Source organism: Procambarus clarkii, chromosome 49 (genome assembly GCF_040958095.1).
Source record: "Procambarus clarkii isolate CNS0578487 chromosome 49, FALCON_Pclarkii_2.0, whole genome shotgun sequence".
NCBI classification, from domain to species: Eukaryota; Metazoa; Arthropoda; class Malacostraca; order Decapoda; family Cambaridae; genus Procambarus; species Procambarus clarkii.
The window spans coordinates 10,882,107-10,897,830 of record NC_091198.1 but is presented as its reverse complement, the minus strand read 5'-3'; the positions used below and the strand labels follow the sequence as shown (position 1 = coordinate 10,897,830).

The 15,724-nt window shown below is 46.5% G+C and overlaps 1 protein-coding gene across 1 annotated transcript in view; it reads right to left on the bottom strand.

The window, feature by feature from the left end:
• The window catches only part of svp (COUP transcription factor 2), a 328,803-nt gene extending 316,610 nt beyond the window's left edge, over nucleotides 1–12,193 (bottom strand). Inside the window, 3 exon segments of the mRNA XM_045750458.2 lie at nucleotides 6,007–6,081; nucleotides 11,078–11,227; nucleotides 11,599–12,193. Of these exon segments, the coding sequence (XP_045606414.1) occupies nucleotides 6,007–6,081; nucleotides 11,078–11,227; nucleotides 11,599–11,899 (526 nt within the window). The 5' untranslated portion in view covers nucleotides 11,900–12,193.
• Between the last annotated feature and the right edge of the window lie 3,531 nt (nucleotides 12,194–15,724).

Below are 15,724 nucleotides of genomic sequence, written 5' to 3'. Positions count from 1 at the left end.
CTCCCCCGTACCATCCCAAAGCCTTATCCTGACCTGCTTCCCAGTGCTGTATAGTCGTAATGGCTTGGCGCTTTCCCCCCCTGATAGTTCCCTTCCCTTGCCAGTCAGTCTTGTAGCCGGGATGTACTTTACTTGATCACCTTTAAACTCTTTGACTCTCCGCTCCCGTGCTGGACCACAGTCCGGCCGCCTCTCCTGGACGGCTCCCAACACAACCACAGTATTCCACACTCCCAGGACGCCCTATTCCTTGACTGCCACACCGTGAGACACTTCAAGATGTTTACACGACCAAATTCCACATTCACTCCAACAATCTACCACCTACGGGCTATTCATGCCCGTGCCACTTCTTGTGGTGGCTTAATATTCAACAACAACCACCACACTCATCACACCACATCACACAGCACTCTTGGCTTCGATAACAGATTGAACTATATGTTGGAGACCTAATCTGTAACAAACACAGCCCCGTTCCTGTGCCAGGTAAGTTACGGGCTCACCATAGCCCGTGCTACTTGGAACTTGTTCCGAGTAGCTGAATCTATAACAACGACAACAACAACAACTGTAACACAGTCTTATGGGTTACTCATGTCCGTGCCGCCACTTGAGTGGTTTAATCTTCATCCATCAATCGAGCGACACCGTCCATTGAGGATTGAAGATGATGTATACACGCTGGTTAGCACTGTATACATGTAAGGCCACGTCTGTGGTAGTGAGAAATGCAACTTTACCACGCCTAAGTTCTCGCTTCCAGATTATTGATGCTGTTTTTTAAACTTCATAAGAAAGGTATTTAAAATAAACCTGCGTTGAACTTACATATTCAAGAAAAGCTGTTTTCAGTCTAAGAGTCGTAAATGAGGGGAAAAGGACTAAACAATGAAGTTGTCGAAGACATTTCGATTCTCAATTTCAAATGTAAATATGATGAGAAAAACTAGTGAAAAGGAGTCACTGCATAGAACTACTGATGGCCGAAAGTAGGGGGGCTTAGGAGCAAATGCTCGACCCTGCAAGCACAGCTAGCCGAGTACAACTAGTGAGTACACGCACGCACGCACGCACGCACGCACGCACGCACACGCGCGCGCGCGCGCGCACACACACACACACACACACACACACACACACACACACACACACACACACACACACACACCACACACACCACACACACCACACACACCACACACACCACACACCACACACACCACACACCACACACACCACACACACACACCACACACACACACACACACACACACACACACACACACACACACACACACACACACACACACCACACACACACCACACACACACACACCACACACACACACACACACACACACACACACACACACACACACACACACACACCACACACCACACAAGCACGAGTTAAAGCTCAATCCAGACTGACACAGACTAGTTGAATATGGGATTTGGACAAAACTGATAAATAAGAAGTATGACCCAGTAGCGGAGGGGGGGTGGAGGCCAATCACAGGCGTACACAACACCTGGTTGATACCTGGTTGATGGGGTTCTGGGAGTTCTTCTACTCCCCAAGCCCGGCCCGAGGCCAGGCTTGACTTGTGAGTTTGGTCCACCAGGCTGTTGCTTGGAGCGGCCCGCAGGTCCACATACCCACCACAGCCCGGTTGGTCCGGCACTCCTTGGAGGAAACAATCGATGTAGTTTCCTCTTGAAGATGTCCACGGTTGTTCCGGCAATATTTCTTATCCTCGCTGGGAGGATGTTGAACAACCGTGGACCTCTAATGTTTATACAGTGTTCTCTGATTGTGCCTATGGCACCTCTGCTCTTCACTGGCTCTATTCTGCATTTTCTCCCATATCGTTCACTCCAGTATGTTGTTATTTAGCAGCAGCATCAGGTACCATAATTCCTTGAGAGGAGGAGATGATGATAATACAGATGCAGTAGGTACCTTTCGATAGTAAAGCAGGTCTGGAGAGATGAATTTTACTTCCTCAGACACACGATCAGTATAACAAAAGAATACCAAAGAATGAGTGTTTACCTAACATATACTGGAGTAGGGTTTGGGAGGTGTTCTACTCCCGGAGCCCCGCATGGGGCCACGTGTGTGCCAACCCGTTCTCGCACTTAGTCAATATTGGCTTATTTAATAAGTGCATATGTGACATACTAATTGATTGTGAATATTTTAGTTTACCTTGAAAAGCTTCATTGAAAACACCGACCTCACCTAACCTTCTTAGTATGTTAAGATAAGGCTCTTATTGCTTCTTATTTACAGTTATTACTTAACCTATCAACGGTATAGGTTAAGTAATAATTGTAATTAAGAAGCAATAAGATGCTTATACTAAGAAGGTTAGGGAGATACTAACATACTAAGAAGGTTAGGTGAGGTCGGTGTTTTCTATGAAGCTTTTCAAGGTAAACTAAAATATTCACAATCAATTAGTATGTCACATATGCACTTATTAAATAAGCCAATATTGACCATAAGCAAGTGCGAGAACGGGTTGTGTGTGCACCCAACACATGCACATGGGGTTAGAGAAAAAAAAGAGGAGAAATAGACCTGATCTCAACATACACGATACTCGGATGCAAGTACCATATATATATACATATACATACATCTTCAGAAGGAGTGAGTCCTTCTGAAGATGTATTAATATACGAAAGTACTTAAGGAAATTCCTGTTTCAATTTTCCTCCGTGGTCTGACATTGTCGCATTTTAATCACGTGTTTATTTTTCGTAATTTACACACACACACACACACACACACACACACACACACACACACACACACACACACACACACACACACACACACACACAAGTCAGCTTAACAATTTATTTACGTACAAGGAGATACAATGGGTTTTTGAGATTACATAATATTGGTATTTTTTTTTTTTACATTCTTGCAAAGCCAGTAACACAAGGGGGGAATTTTACCAGCAGAGTTTACAACTAAAAGAAAAGTACTTACTTATTGTAAGTAATACTTCACCTTCAAAAAAAAACAAAAAGTACAAAACAAGTTCCAGGCCTTCACAATAGTGGTAAACGTTTACGTACGTGGATAAACGCCAAAAATAAATAAGTTTCAGCATATGCCAGAGCTAAACAAGATAAGAGCTGTACAAAACATGTTATGCTGACTGCACCTTATAGAGGAGGAGGCAGGCGAGTAAAATACAAAAGGTCGAATCCGAAGGTTTTCAACAAAATGAGTTAATTCCCATGAACGCGGAGATGCAAATTTTTGAAGAAATGTTCAAGGCTTTTAATAATATGGCCAAACTGACACCCCCACAAAAAACGGTACTGGACCCACGTGCAAGTTTGTTTATGTAACTGGATAAAGGAAAACAAAGCGGGTGTTTTAGACAAGAAAAACAGGCCACAGTTGTGAGCTACAGAAAAAGTGGCTAAAAAGAATAATTTTATCTAATATAGCAACCCATCCTCCTGCTTAGATAGTACTTATTTGACTATGTGCACCATCGTACATATATTGACGTAAAAGGCCAATTAGATAGTAGAATTTGGTACTATTCACTTTATAAGAGTAAACAAAATAAAGCTAAAAAAAAACAAACTTAAATATTCCTAGGCATATGTGCTATTTATATGCGCTATTCGTATACGTATATGTGCTATTCCTATAGCACATATACGTACTATATTAAGCTTCAGGTGGCGTATATTAGACCTAGGAAGGTTAGGTTAGGCTAGTTTAGATATCCTTGGCAACATAAATACAACACCTTGTCGGGTTTGTCCAAATTCACTAGCTACTTTTATCTACATTCAAATTGCCTTTTACGTCAATATATGTATGATAGTCGTCATTGGTACTATGAGTACTACCTCAACTGGAGGATGGACTGAAGATAGATAAACGATTGACATGAACTGAAGTTGTCCATCCGACAACTTCTGCAAATTGTAAATATTCAAAGAAACCGGTACAGAACCAGAACAGTACTGGTTTTGCAACTACAAATTGGAAACATTAAATAGATAATAATTACACACACACACACACACACACACACACACACACACACACACACACACACACACACACACACACACACACACACTCTGTGTGTGTGTGTGTGTGTGTGTGTGTGTGTGTGTGTGTGTGTGTGCGCCCGTGTGTGTGCGCCCGTGTGTGTGCGCGTGCGTGCGTGTGCGCGCGCACACACTATGTCAAGAGTAACAGTGTCAAAGAGCACACTATGTCAAAGAGTAACACATTATGCGCGCGCGCATAGCTAGTCCCTAGAACTAAGAGGCATGAGTTATGAGGAAAGGCTGCGTGAACTGCACCTCACGTCCATGGAAGACAGAAGAGCTTGGGGAAACATGATCACCATATACAAAATTTCTCAGGGGAATTGACAGATTAGACAAGGATGGATTATTTAACATGGGTGGTACACTCACAAGGGGACACAGGTGGAAGCTGAGTACCCAAATGAGCTATAGAGTCATTAGAAAGAACTTTTTCAGTGTCAGAGTAGTTAGTAAATGGAATGCATTAGGCAGTGATGTGATGGAGGCTGACTCCATACACAGTTTCAAATGTAGATATGATAAAAGCTTGAGAAGCTCATGAATCTGTACACCAGTAGATTGACAGTTGAGAAGCGGGACCAAAGAGCCAAAGTTCAACCAGCGCAAGCACAACTAGGTGAGTACATATACGCGCTTGCTCGCTCACGCACACAGTCAATTTACAGTCAAAGTCATTATGAGAAGGCTCTATGTATGGCTAAATATCAGCTTACATCAGACCAGTACACCTGGACAGAGTCTAGTACTAGAGATACAAGGCATGAGTTGCAAAGAAAGCCGAAAGGAATCAAACGTGTCAGGCACATACAAAGAAATTACGGAAGACATTATCACAAGATACACAATTCACAGAGGAATTGACATGGCAGACAACCGACTAGCGTATTTGGCGTGGGTGTTATACGACTAATGTATGAACAGTTTGCTTACACCTGTATGTTTACATCTGTGTACAGTTGTACACAGGTAGGTGTAGTAAACAGTGCACCCCCAAAAAAGCTACTCTCTCTCTCTCTCTCTCTCTCTCTCTCTCTCTCTCTCTCTCTCTCTCTCTCTCTCTCTCACACACACACACACACACACACTAGTCGATTGAAGGTTGGGAGGCGGGACCAAAGAGTTGAAGATCAACCCCTACAACCACAACAAGATGCATAACACTACATGAACATACATATACATTGGCATATTGAAAAATAAATCTCTGTACAAATACATTGCTTGGTCTAATACGTGAAACATTTACAGTAAATAAACACAATTAGCCGGGAAACCTAGAAAATAAATAAATAAATATATATATATATATATATATATATATATATATATATATATATATATATATATATATATATATATATATATATATATCAAATGCACTTCACACTCTTAATACATCATGCTTACTCTGTCATTGGTCAAGATAGTCGGACTTACGTTGTCCAGTGATCATTGTTACTCTCGGTCGGATATACTACAAATTTCTTGCTGATTGCAAGACTCGGTCCAGAATTACGGGATTCCTGTGCTCGGATAACACCAATGTAAACTCGGACTGGTATCATTACACACACACACGTAATCCGACTCATAAGCGATAACTAAACAGAACGAACTCTTAACGCTTTACCAACACGGGCAAGTGCAAGGGCTACGAGTTGAGGCTCGCCGGGCTCGGAGCACGAGTCACGAGCGACGGAACTTGGTGCCCGGAAGAAGAGGGGGGGAGGCGGAGCGCAAGAGTTGATAACGAGAGGTTGATGGTGCTGCTGATGGTGACTGCACCACATGGGATATACACACTATGAACTCGCGGAGGAAGGGCTGCACTGCTACCTATTTCTCCCCTTTTGAAATCCCCCTTCAAGAGACCACTTAAAGAGACCAGAGACCACTTGCCTTGCTCGGTCGGAAGCCTGCCATGGGGGAAGTTTGAGTTGCTGATGAGAAGAAGGTGCTGCCCATTATTTTTTTCTGAAAAGAGCCACAACTTTATTAAAGGGCAACGGCAGCTTTAGGGCAATTATTTAAGCGGCTGAAGGCCATTGTTTATGCAGCTGAAGGCTTTTATATTTGTGGCTGAAGCCGTTTTCATGCAGAAGACAGCTGATAACTCCGCTGATAATTTTTGCCTGCAGCTAAAGGCAGTTTTTTTTATGCAATATGACACATTTAATACAGTTAAGACCGTTAGTCTGCACTAGCGAGCAACAAATTATCCCGTTGACAATAAATTATGAGCACCTTTACACAGCTTTGTGAAGCTGGTCCCAGTCTGAGCAAGTGGGTGTATTGACAGATACTTCCTTGGAATTCATGGTTTGTGAGACTATAGATTACGAAAGTTGATAATTTGCTCTTTCACTTTATTTTTTATTTTTTTGCAAACTTAACTGTAAATAATTTTTTATCACAGCCAGTTGCTTTATATTTAAACATGTACAACAAACAATGCGAAACAACATGGTCTCTTGTCAGGTTTTAAGTGGTTAAATTATCAGGAATCACACACATAAAAAAAAAGTTTAGCCATTCCAGATCCTTCATCCTCCTGGCTAGCCTACTCCCACTGGTACCAGCTCCACTCCTCTCGCCAGTCCTGAAACATGACAGCAAACCTTCCGTCATCCTGCCCGTAATCACCCCCACCACCAAAATCGCCACCATCACCACCTCTAACTCTTAACAAATAATAACGTAACACATTTATACATACATCAGCAGTTTACAAGCTCCAGCGAGTCGTAGAAATGAATGGTTATAGGCTCTGGCGATTGATTGATTGATTGATGAAGATTAAGCCACCCAAGAGGTGGCACGGGCATGAATAGCCCGTAAGGGCTCTGGCGCTCAGGTATGATAGGTTATACTCACTTCTGTTCCCCTTCCCCTCACTCCCCTCACTCGTTCCCCATCCCCCACCAGCTCAGCGCCACTCACCATTCACCAACCTATTCAAATGATGGTGTACCGCCGGTACACCATCATCACTGCATAATGAGCGCATTAACATTACCACCATTATCGCCCACTGCAACTACCACCATTATCACCCACTGCAACTACCACCATTATCGCCCACTGCAACTACCACCATTATCGCCCACTGCAACTACCACCATTATCACCCACTGCAACTACCACCATTATCGCCCACTGCAACTACCACCATTATCACCCACTGCAACTACCACCATTATCGCCCACTGCAACTACCACCATTATCACCCACTACAACTACCACCATTATCGCCCACTGCAACTACCCCCATTATCGTCCACTGACACTGCCATTATAACCTGTTAACAGCAGTTAGCACCCACGTGGTTGGTGCTATTGTGTGGCTTGCGTGGTTGGTGTGGTGTTTTTTTCTCTCGTGTGGTTGCTTGGTATTATCAATTATTAGTTCTCGCGTGTTTGGGTCGATTCCCGCCCCCTCTTCATTGCCTTCTTTAATGTCCGCTCTGTTCAATGCTATATTTTGCTCGGTAACCTAACATTAGTATCGTTACGCTGGAGAGGTTTTGTGTGTGCGCGCATCAGTTACTGTCTTATTTTATGTCATTGACAATTTTCGCGCCTTTCTGGGTGGGTTTTTTTTCTCCCCGTCCTCGCTTGTTTGGGTAAACTTTCCCGCGCATTTCACTGTTTTGTGTTAGCGTGTTAGTTGAGCATTGTGAGCGGCGCTCCTGTCAAGTGTGAGCTGTGCTCCCTTGTAAAGGTGCTAGTTTACACACACACACACACACACACACATACACATACACATACACATACACACACACACACACACACACACACACACACACACACACACATACACACACATACACACACATACACACACATACACACACACACACACACACACACACACACACACACACACACACACACACACACACATACACACACACACACACACACACACACACACACACACACACACACACACACACCTCGCATTCTCTTTCTCGCGTGTACATAACTCAAATTCTAAGCCATATTGCACACACTAATCAGTCTATCGCGCCGTTTACGTACGCATCCTATTTACTCAAGAGCAATGCTCGCCTATTTTAGTTTAATTATAATACCCTCCTTCAACATTCAGCGTGTGCTGACACACTCCCAGCACACGAGGAGTCTTAGCGCAGCATTACTCACGCTCCGCGATGTTTCTAGCGTGACTAAATGCTGTTCTGGTAGCTCGCATACCTCTAGGCATTAAATGCATCAGATATTATGAGGAAAAACACACCGCAGGCTGTAATAAATAGCTTGTATGACGTGCATTCATGTATGCAGCAGAGTACCACAATTATAGGTCACGAACCTGGTCAAGATTGGAAGTGACAAGATCAACACGATCAATTATTCCCCCCCAAAGTTGACTTAACAAAACGGTGGCGTGTCTTACATTCACAGGTGTTTAATGACATATAAAGCCACAGATAAATGCCTACTGGACTGGTCTTCGCGCCGTCACCGCGAGGCGCGAACTTGTCTGACAAATACGAAACGCCTCCAATAAAATTAGCATAGTGTAGTTGGTGAGGACTCGCCTGGAGGGAGGGGGGGGGGAAGGAGGCTGGGGTTCCGTCTTTACGGTCGCTGGCTTTTAGTGGCGGCGGCCGTAGTCCACGCCGCCTTGATCGCTCGCTACCTGTCCTTAATTATCGTTAACCTATGATGTATGTGTTAGACGAGGCGATGCTGTAATTGATAGTCGCTTATGGGCGAATATTCGCCGTGCCTTCTCTCTCTCTCTCTCTCTCTCTCTCTCTCTCTCTCTCTCTCTCTCTCTCTCTCTCTCTCTCTCTCTCTCTCTCACACCTCTCCCCCCCCATCAACCGTCGGACAACGTGGATGGGATGCAAAGTGGTTGATTTATGAGGGAGAACAGTGCTGGTTGGCGGACCTCAACCCTCTCCACCACACTTCACCATTCTCCTGCGTCCAAGCACTACAAACACGGGTCCTAAATATTAGTGACATGTGCCGTTCCTTCCCCCTTCACAACGCCGGCTACACTCAATCGCCCAATTTGTCACGACTGGCTAATTTGAGGAGCTGTCTGTAGGTTGGGGGTAAACCTCGCCCGTGGGCGCCTGCCGTGATAAATCCTCACCAATCTTCATATCCAATCTCTCTCTCACAGTTTCTGCCTCCATTAATGGAAGCAAGTAATTAATAAGGTCCATGAGACAGCGATGCGTGTCGCTAGGTGGGAAACTCAAATGATGTTGTGACGAGTCAGGAGCCGTGAACATGGAGTATTCCGTCCTCCTCCTCCCTCGCTGGCCAAGCCGCCTCTTGTCCCGGTATCCTCCTCACCTGATTGACGACTTTTTCTGCGCGTTGGAGTGTCACGCATACTGCAAGTTAATGGCAGTTCGTTGCTTACACGTGAACGAAAACACGCACGCATGACGCATGCACGGCAGGTCTAGAGATAACTCCATATATATATATATTGCTTACAGCAATGAAAGTTTAAAAAATATACACAAATATTCACCACAAATATATATAGTTCCACAGTCGATATATATAATTTTTTTGTTTTTGCCCGAAGGCCCAGTTCAAGTTCAAGTACGTTTATTGAGGCAATAAAATACATCTCAGAAGGATAGAGAAGCTTAGGCTATTTCTACCCTCCCGAAGGGCCAGTTTATTTGACAGCGTCGCTTATCCTGTGAGTTAACATATCTCCATAGGACCAGTATTGGGGAATACCGCCATAGCAGCATGTACAACACCACCCAATAGGAAGAAAACTCGCTGGGTTGTTCATCCTATCACTTGTACCCAGACACAGCTGGGACCTGCTCAATTGTCTCAAGTGAACAGCTTATTAAACTAGAAAATTAACATTTACACAGTCGATGTTAATCTAACTTTACAATGCATTGCTTATTATAGACGATGTCTACTCATATACCTTCCTCGTTATTGCACAGACACAATTTGTACTTAAATTAGCCACGGCAGACTACAATACAGTGGTGAACCGACCGCCAAACTTTAAGACAGTCCCGTGCTCAAGACAACACGGCCAAGTCTATGCCAGGGGCCCAGTTTTTGCCGAAGACTTAATGGTCGGAGGTGCGGGCGCGATGACGTACTTTATCATATTTATTAAAGAGGAGAATCCACTAAACTGGTGTGAGTGGCCTCACCGTGTAAGGTTGGTCCCGCGGGCAGCCCGTCACCAGTACTTAGCGCCTGATACAACTACTGATAGGTCAGCTTAGCTTTTTGTCTTCCTTAAATTAGCGGGGGTGGCACTGTAGTTTTCCCTTTCACGCCGAGATAATGTCGGCCTCGCACGTGATCGTCTTACTACTGCAATTTCATATGCCACGTGCGTATCATACTTCGTGTTTAGCGTATGTATTTCCTGTGGTTGGGATGGGTTGTATTCTAGTATGGTGCTGTTAATAGAGGTTTGACGATCGTCGAAGCACTTCTCGTTCGAGTAATGCACGATCTATTTTTTTTTTTAAGGAAATTAATTGCTTGGAGTAATAGCTTAAATAGTTTAGCATAATTTTTCACTTAAGGTTATTAATGAATGACAGGATGCGTGCTTGACAATCTTGACATGTGCTTGATGTGTGTGTGGCATTAGAGTAAGACGTGTGGCTTCTTGATACGTGTGGCATGTCATAAGTCACTGCCTTTCCTGATAAATCACCTCTCGTCATCTTTCACGTCACCGTCATGCCTGTCACTGTCATGCCAGGGTAAAAGTAGCACTTCACTAGGCACTGTTTTTTCTAGGTACTTCACCTGTCATGTCAATATCATGCCAGGTACGCGGGGCACTTAACCAGGCATCGCCATGCCAGTATTTACGACACTTAAGTTACGACATACACCGCGCGCACGAAGCGTGACACTACGCGTGAAAATGTGCGATGGTGAGGCATGTTAACGCATGTTAAAATAGCGGGTCACACTCACCTTCTCTCCTCATTCCGACCTTGAAGCACTTCTTGAGTCGGCAGTACTGGCACTGGTTGCGGTGGTGCTGGTCGATCGGACAGTTGCGGTTCCCGCGGCAGGAGTACTGCAGGTTCCGCCGCACCGACCGCTTGAAGAAGCTCTTGCAGCCTGCGGGGGAGGGTCGCAGGTTAGTAGGGTTCAGGGGGCGGGCCACCCACTCTCGTGGGGAGCCTCTACACTGGTGGAGGAGAGTCTGCAGGCTGTGACACTCGCCCCACCAGTCAGGGGATTAGATTTCAATAATATTTATTCATTTATCGCAAAGCAAAGTGGTCCAAATAATATGGTGTCAAGACATGTCGCGCTGGACACATGTGTGACACTGAACATGGCGGGCCACAGTGACCCCAGGTAACGGTGGCCCCGTGACCTTGGGTCACGGTGGCCCGCGGGCACAAGTGAGACCTTGCCGCGCGGGGCGACCCGGGCGACGAGGGCCTCGGGGCGTGGGCGGGCCGCAGTGCGTGGGTGGTGCGTACCTTCACAGGTGAACTGGCCATAGTGTTTCCCTGAGCTCTTGTCACTGCACACCACACACGTCATGTTTTGGGCGTTCTTGTCGTCGCCTGTGGGGCTGGGCGCCGACGAGGGCGCGCTGCCCGCCGTCGAGTTGGGCGTGGGCGTCTGTGGGGCGGCGGGCTGAGGGGTGACGCTGGCACCCAACTCTCGGGTGACGTCCTCCCCCGTGGTGGGTGGCAGGGACACTGGCGGATCTCGCCACGTGGACCCCGGGGGCACTACAAGAGCCATCTTCTCGTGGCACTGTTCCGGCACAAACATTGACAACCACCTCCGGCAGGGGTGGAGAACTCGCAAGTTACAAACTTTACTCTCCTGGGCACCGCCAGTTCGGCATGATCACTGGCACACTATAATCCACTGTGGCACTTGGGGGAGGGGGGGATGGACACGTTGGTATTATCCTGATACAGCGGAGCAATGTGTGAAGGGGGAGCAGCGGGGCCACGTATCCAGAAGAGCGGTAGCGGGGTGACCTGTGAGGCAGGCTAACACTGAAGGGTTGGGGGCGCGCGTCACACACCCTGCGTGGAGCACTGTGCTGTGTACACTGGGCGAGCGGTGCTGCGGCCCGCCGGGCGGAGGGCGGGGACGGGCCGCGCGGGGCAGGGGGCGGGCCACCAGGCCACGGGGCCGCGACCCCGCCCGCCCCGGACACCCATTGGTCCTCACCCGACAATCACTTCAAACACCCTTGCCGCCGCCGCTCTACTTTCATATTTCTCAGTAATTTTGTAGCGAAACTCATCCTGTGGCCTATAGAATGCAAATGACAACTACAAACTTGAAACGTAATACATTACAAACTGAAACGTGAAAATAAGTTGACGGCAAAAGGCGGCAAGGTTGATCAGTGTCCGGTGGCGGGGCGGCCTCTGGTTGGCGGGTCGTGGGGGTGCTGAACCAATGAGCGCTCTGGGCGGGGCGGGGCCAACTACTGCACATTGCAACTCTCCCCAGAAAAAGATTTTTCCATCCAAGAAAAACAGCTAAAAGGAATCTCACTTGAAGTATAAACTACCTTCTTCTCACACGCGTTTAATAACGGAGAGTCGTGCATGTATATGAAGTTGTAAGTAATCGGTGGGAATTATTCTGAGCAGCGAGGTGTGGCAGAGCTGAGAGAGTTGGTGGTCTGGACGCGTGAACTCCGCGCTGGTGTTGTGTGAGTGAGAAAGTTGGTCTGACAGGCCTACCAGTCACACGCCACGCTCCTCTCCGCTCCCACAGCTCCTATCACGCTAATTACATCATTTCAAAATCTTTTGTACACCCCCCCCCCCCCCCCCACACACACACACTTGCTGTACTGTCGACTACGTAGGGAAAACGAATTCATTTCCATCATGTCTTCCTTAACCCATTTGATATCCTTCAGCTGTCTGAAGTAACGCCTCCCAATATTGCTCAAAACTATGTTTCAGATCAATAAATGTTTACAGGGAACGAATAGAGCATAAAGCCGAGGCACACACACACAAAAAGGTCCGTCCGGAGACGCAACAATGCCGACCTTCTCATAAGTATACTTCAAAGGAAATTCATCGAGCAAGTTGCAAGATTTATTGCAGGGAGGAACAATGCCTTGCCATCTCTGCCCGAGGCGCCGCACTGCACCACCCTCCACTAAAGTCCTACTAAATCTCTCAACTTTCGATAATAAAGGCCTCTTAATGCATGTCACTTCTTAACAAAATCTAACCCATTAACATATTCTTTATCCAATAGCCTCCCTCCCCTCCCCCCCTTCCTCCTCCCTATATCCAGAGTGCCAGAGATATATTTGTTGCACATTCATCAGTCCTGCTTGGGCGCAGGGGCCCCCTGGGTGGCACTGTAGACTGGTGGCACTGTAGACTGGTGGTGCCGTTGACTGGTGGCACTGTAGACTGGTGGTGCCGTTGACTGGTGGCACTGTAGACTGGTGGTGCCGTTAACTGGTGGCACTGTTGACTGGTGGCACTGTTGACTGGTGGCACTGTACACTTGTGGTGCCGTTGACTGGTGGCACTGTTGACTGGTGGCACTGTTGACTGGTGGCACTGTAGACTGGTGGCACTGTTGACTGGTGGTGCCGTTGACTGGTGGCACTGTTGATTGGTGGCACTGTTGACTGGTGGCACTGTTGACTGGTGGCACTGTTGACTGGTGGCACTGTAGACTGGTGGCACTGTAGACTGGTGGTGCCGTTAACTGGTGGTGCCGTTGACTGGTGGCACTGTTGACTGGTGGCACTGTACACTTGTGGTGCCGTTGACTGGTGGCACTGTTGACTGGTGGCACTGTTGACTGGTGGCACTGTAGACTGGTGGCACTGTAGACTGGTGGTGCCGTTGACTGGTGGCACTGTTGATTGGTGGCACTGTTGATTGGTGGCACTGTTGACTGGTGGCACTGTAGACTAGTGGCACTGTAGACTGGTGGTGCCGTTGACTGGTGGCACTGTTGACTGGTGGTGCCGTTGACTGGTGGCACTGTTGACTGGTGGTGCCGTTGACTGGTGGCACTGTTGACTGGTGGTGCCGTTGACTGGTGGCACTGTTGACTGGTGGTGCCGTTGACTGGTGGCACTGTTGACTGGTGGTGCCGTTGACTGGTGGCACTGTTGACTGGTGGCACTGTTGAATGTTGCACACACGTGTACCACGCCTGTGTACAACGCTGCACTTAATTATTTTGCCCAATGCATACTGCCTCCTTGATATGTATCATGTATTGCTCATTTTATACGTGTATACATACTATAGCACCATGTATTCCTACACGGGAGGACAGACATGCCTATCTTTTAGACATGTCTCCTATGTTTAACATTTAGTATATGTATGTTATGTATGTAATGTATTGTATGTATGTATGTATGTATGTATGTATGTATGTATGTATGTATGTATGTATGTATGTATGTATTGGGACTGTAAACAATTTGATAAACACAAAATGAAATAGTTTTCCAGATTGAGAGTAAAAAAAAATTAAAATTATATTGTAATTATAACTTTTTGTTTAATTTTTTTCTACTATATTTTGGTATGTGGTGCCAACTGACCAGCGGCCCAGGAGAGGGAGACTGTGCGTATGTAGCGTGCAGGCGCACCGGCTCTTAGCTGTGATGGGAAACTGTGCATGTAGACTGACCCTTAGCTGTAGAGGGGGGGGAGGGAGGGGACTGTGCATGTGTAGTATACATGTAGACTGACCCTTAGCTGTAGAGGGGGGGGAGGGAGGGGACTGTGCATGTGTAGTATACATGTAGACTGACCCTTAGCTGTAGAGGGGGGGAGGGAGGGGACTATGCATGCGTACTGACCCTTAAATGTGGTTGGGGGGGGGACTGTGGGTACACAGTGGGCATGCATACTGATCCTTAACTGTGAAAGGAGACTGTGCGTAAGTACTATATATATACGCACTGACCCCTCAGCTATGGAGAGGTGTCTTGCGTATGTTGAATACATATATACTACACTATGAAATGTTCTGACACTTCCAATAATGTATGTCACACTGTCCAACATCCATATAACCTTCAGGAACTTGCACAAGAAAGCTTTCAAAGCCTTTGAGCGACTCCCTCTTACGTATGCAGCCCCGGCATGGATTCACTATCAGAAAATGATGAAAACAAACCTAGAAATTGTCCAATAGATGGACAACAAATCTCGTTCGTGAGCTGTGGGAGCAGAGTTACGGGGGAAATAAAGTGGGAATTGGACTTCACCTAACTGGAGGTGAGGAGGAATATTGGGGGGAACATGTTAACGACTTGAAAGATTATGAGGAACATGGCCAAATGGAAAAAAAACGCAAGGTTCAAAGCACGTAGAGCATAGATGGAAGCTGGACACGAATGAGTCGGACGGTAGAAAGAACTTCTTCGGTGTTATAGATGTCAATACGTGGAAGGGGTTAGACGAAGAAGTTTGGACGCGAACTCGGTATACAATTTTAAATGCAAATATCAGCTATAAACTGTCCAGGAAGCGGGGTTTCGAGCTGACGCTCGACCCTGCAGTCTCCCACATGTCAGCCCGTCTTCCAAACAAAGACCCAAAAGTGATTCCATCCACCCGCCAAACCCCCCCC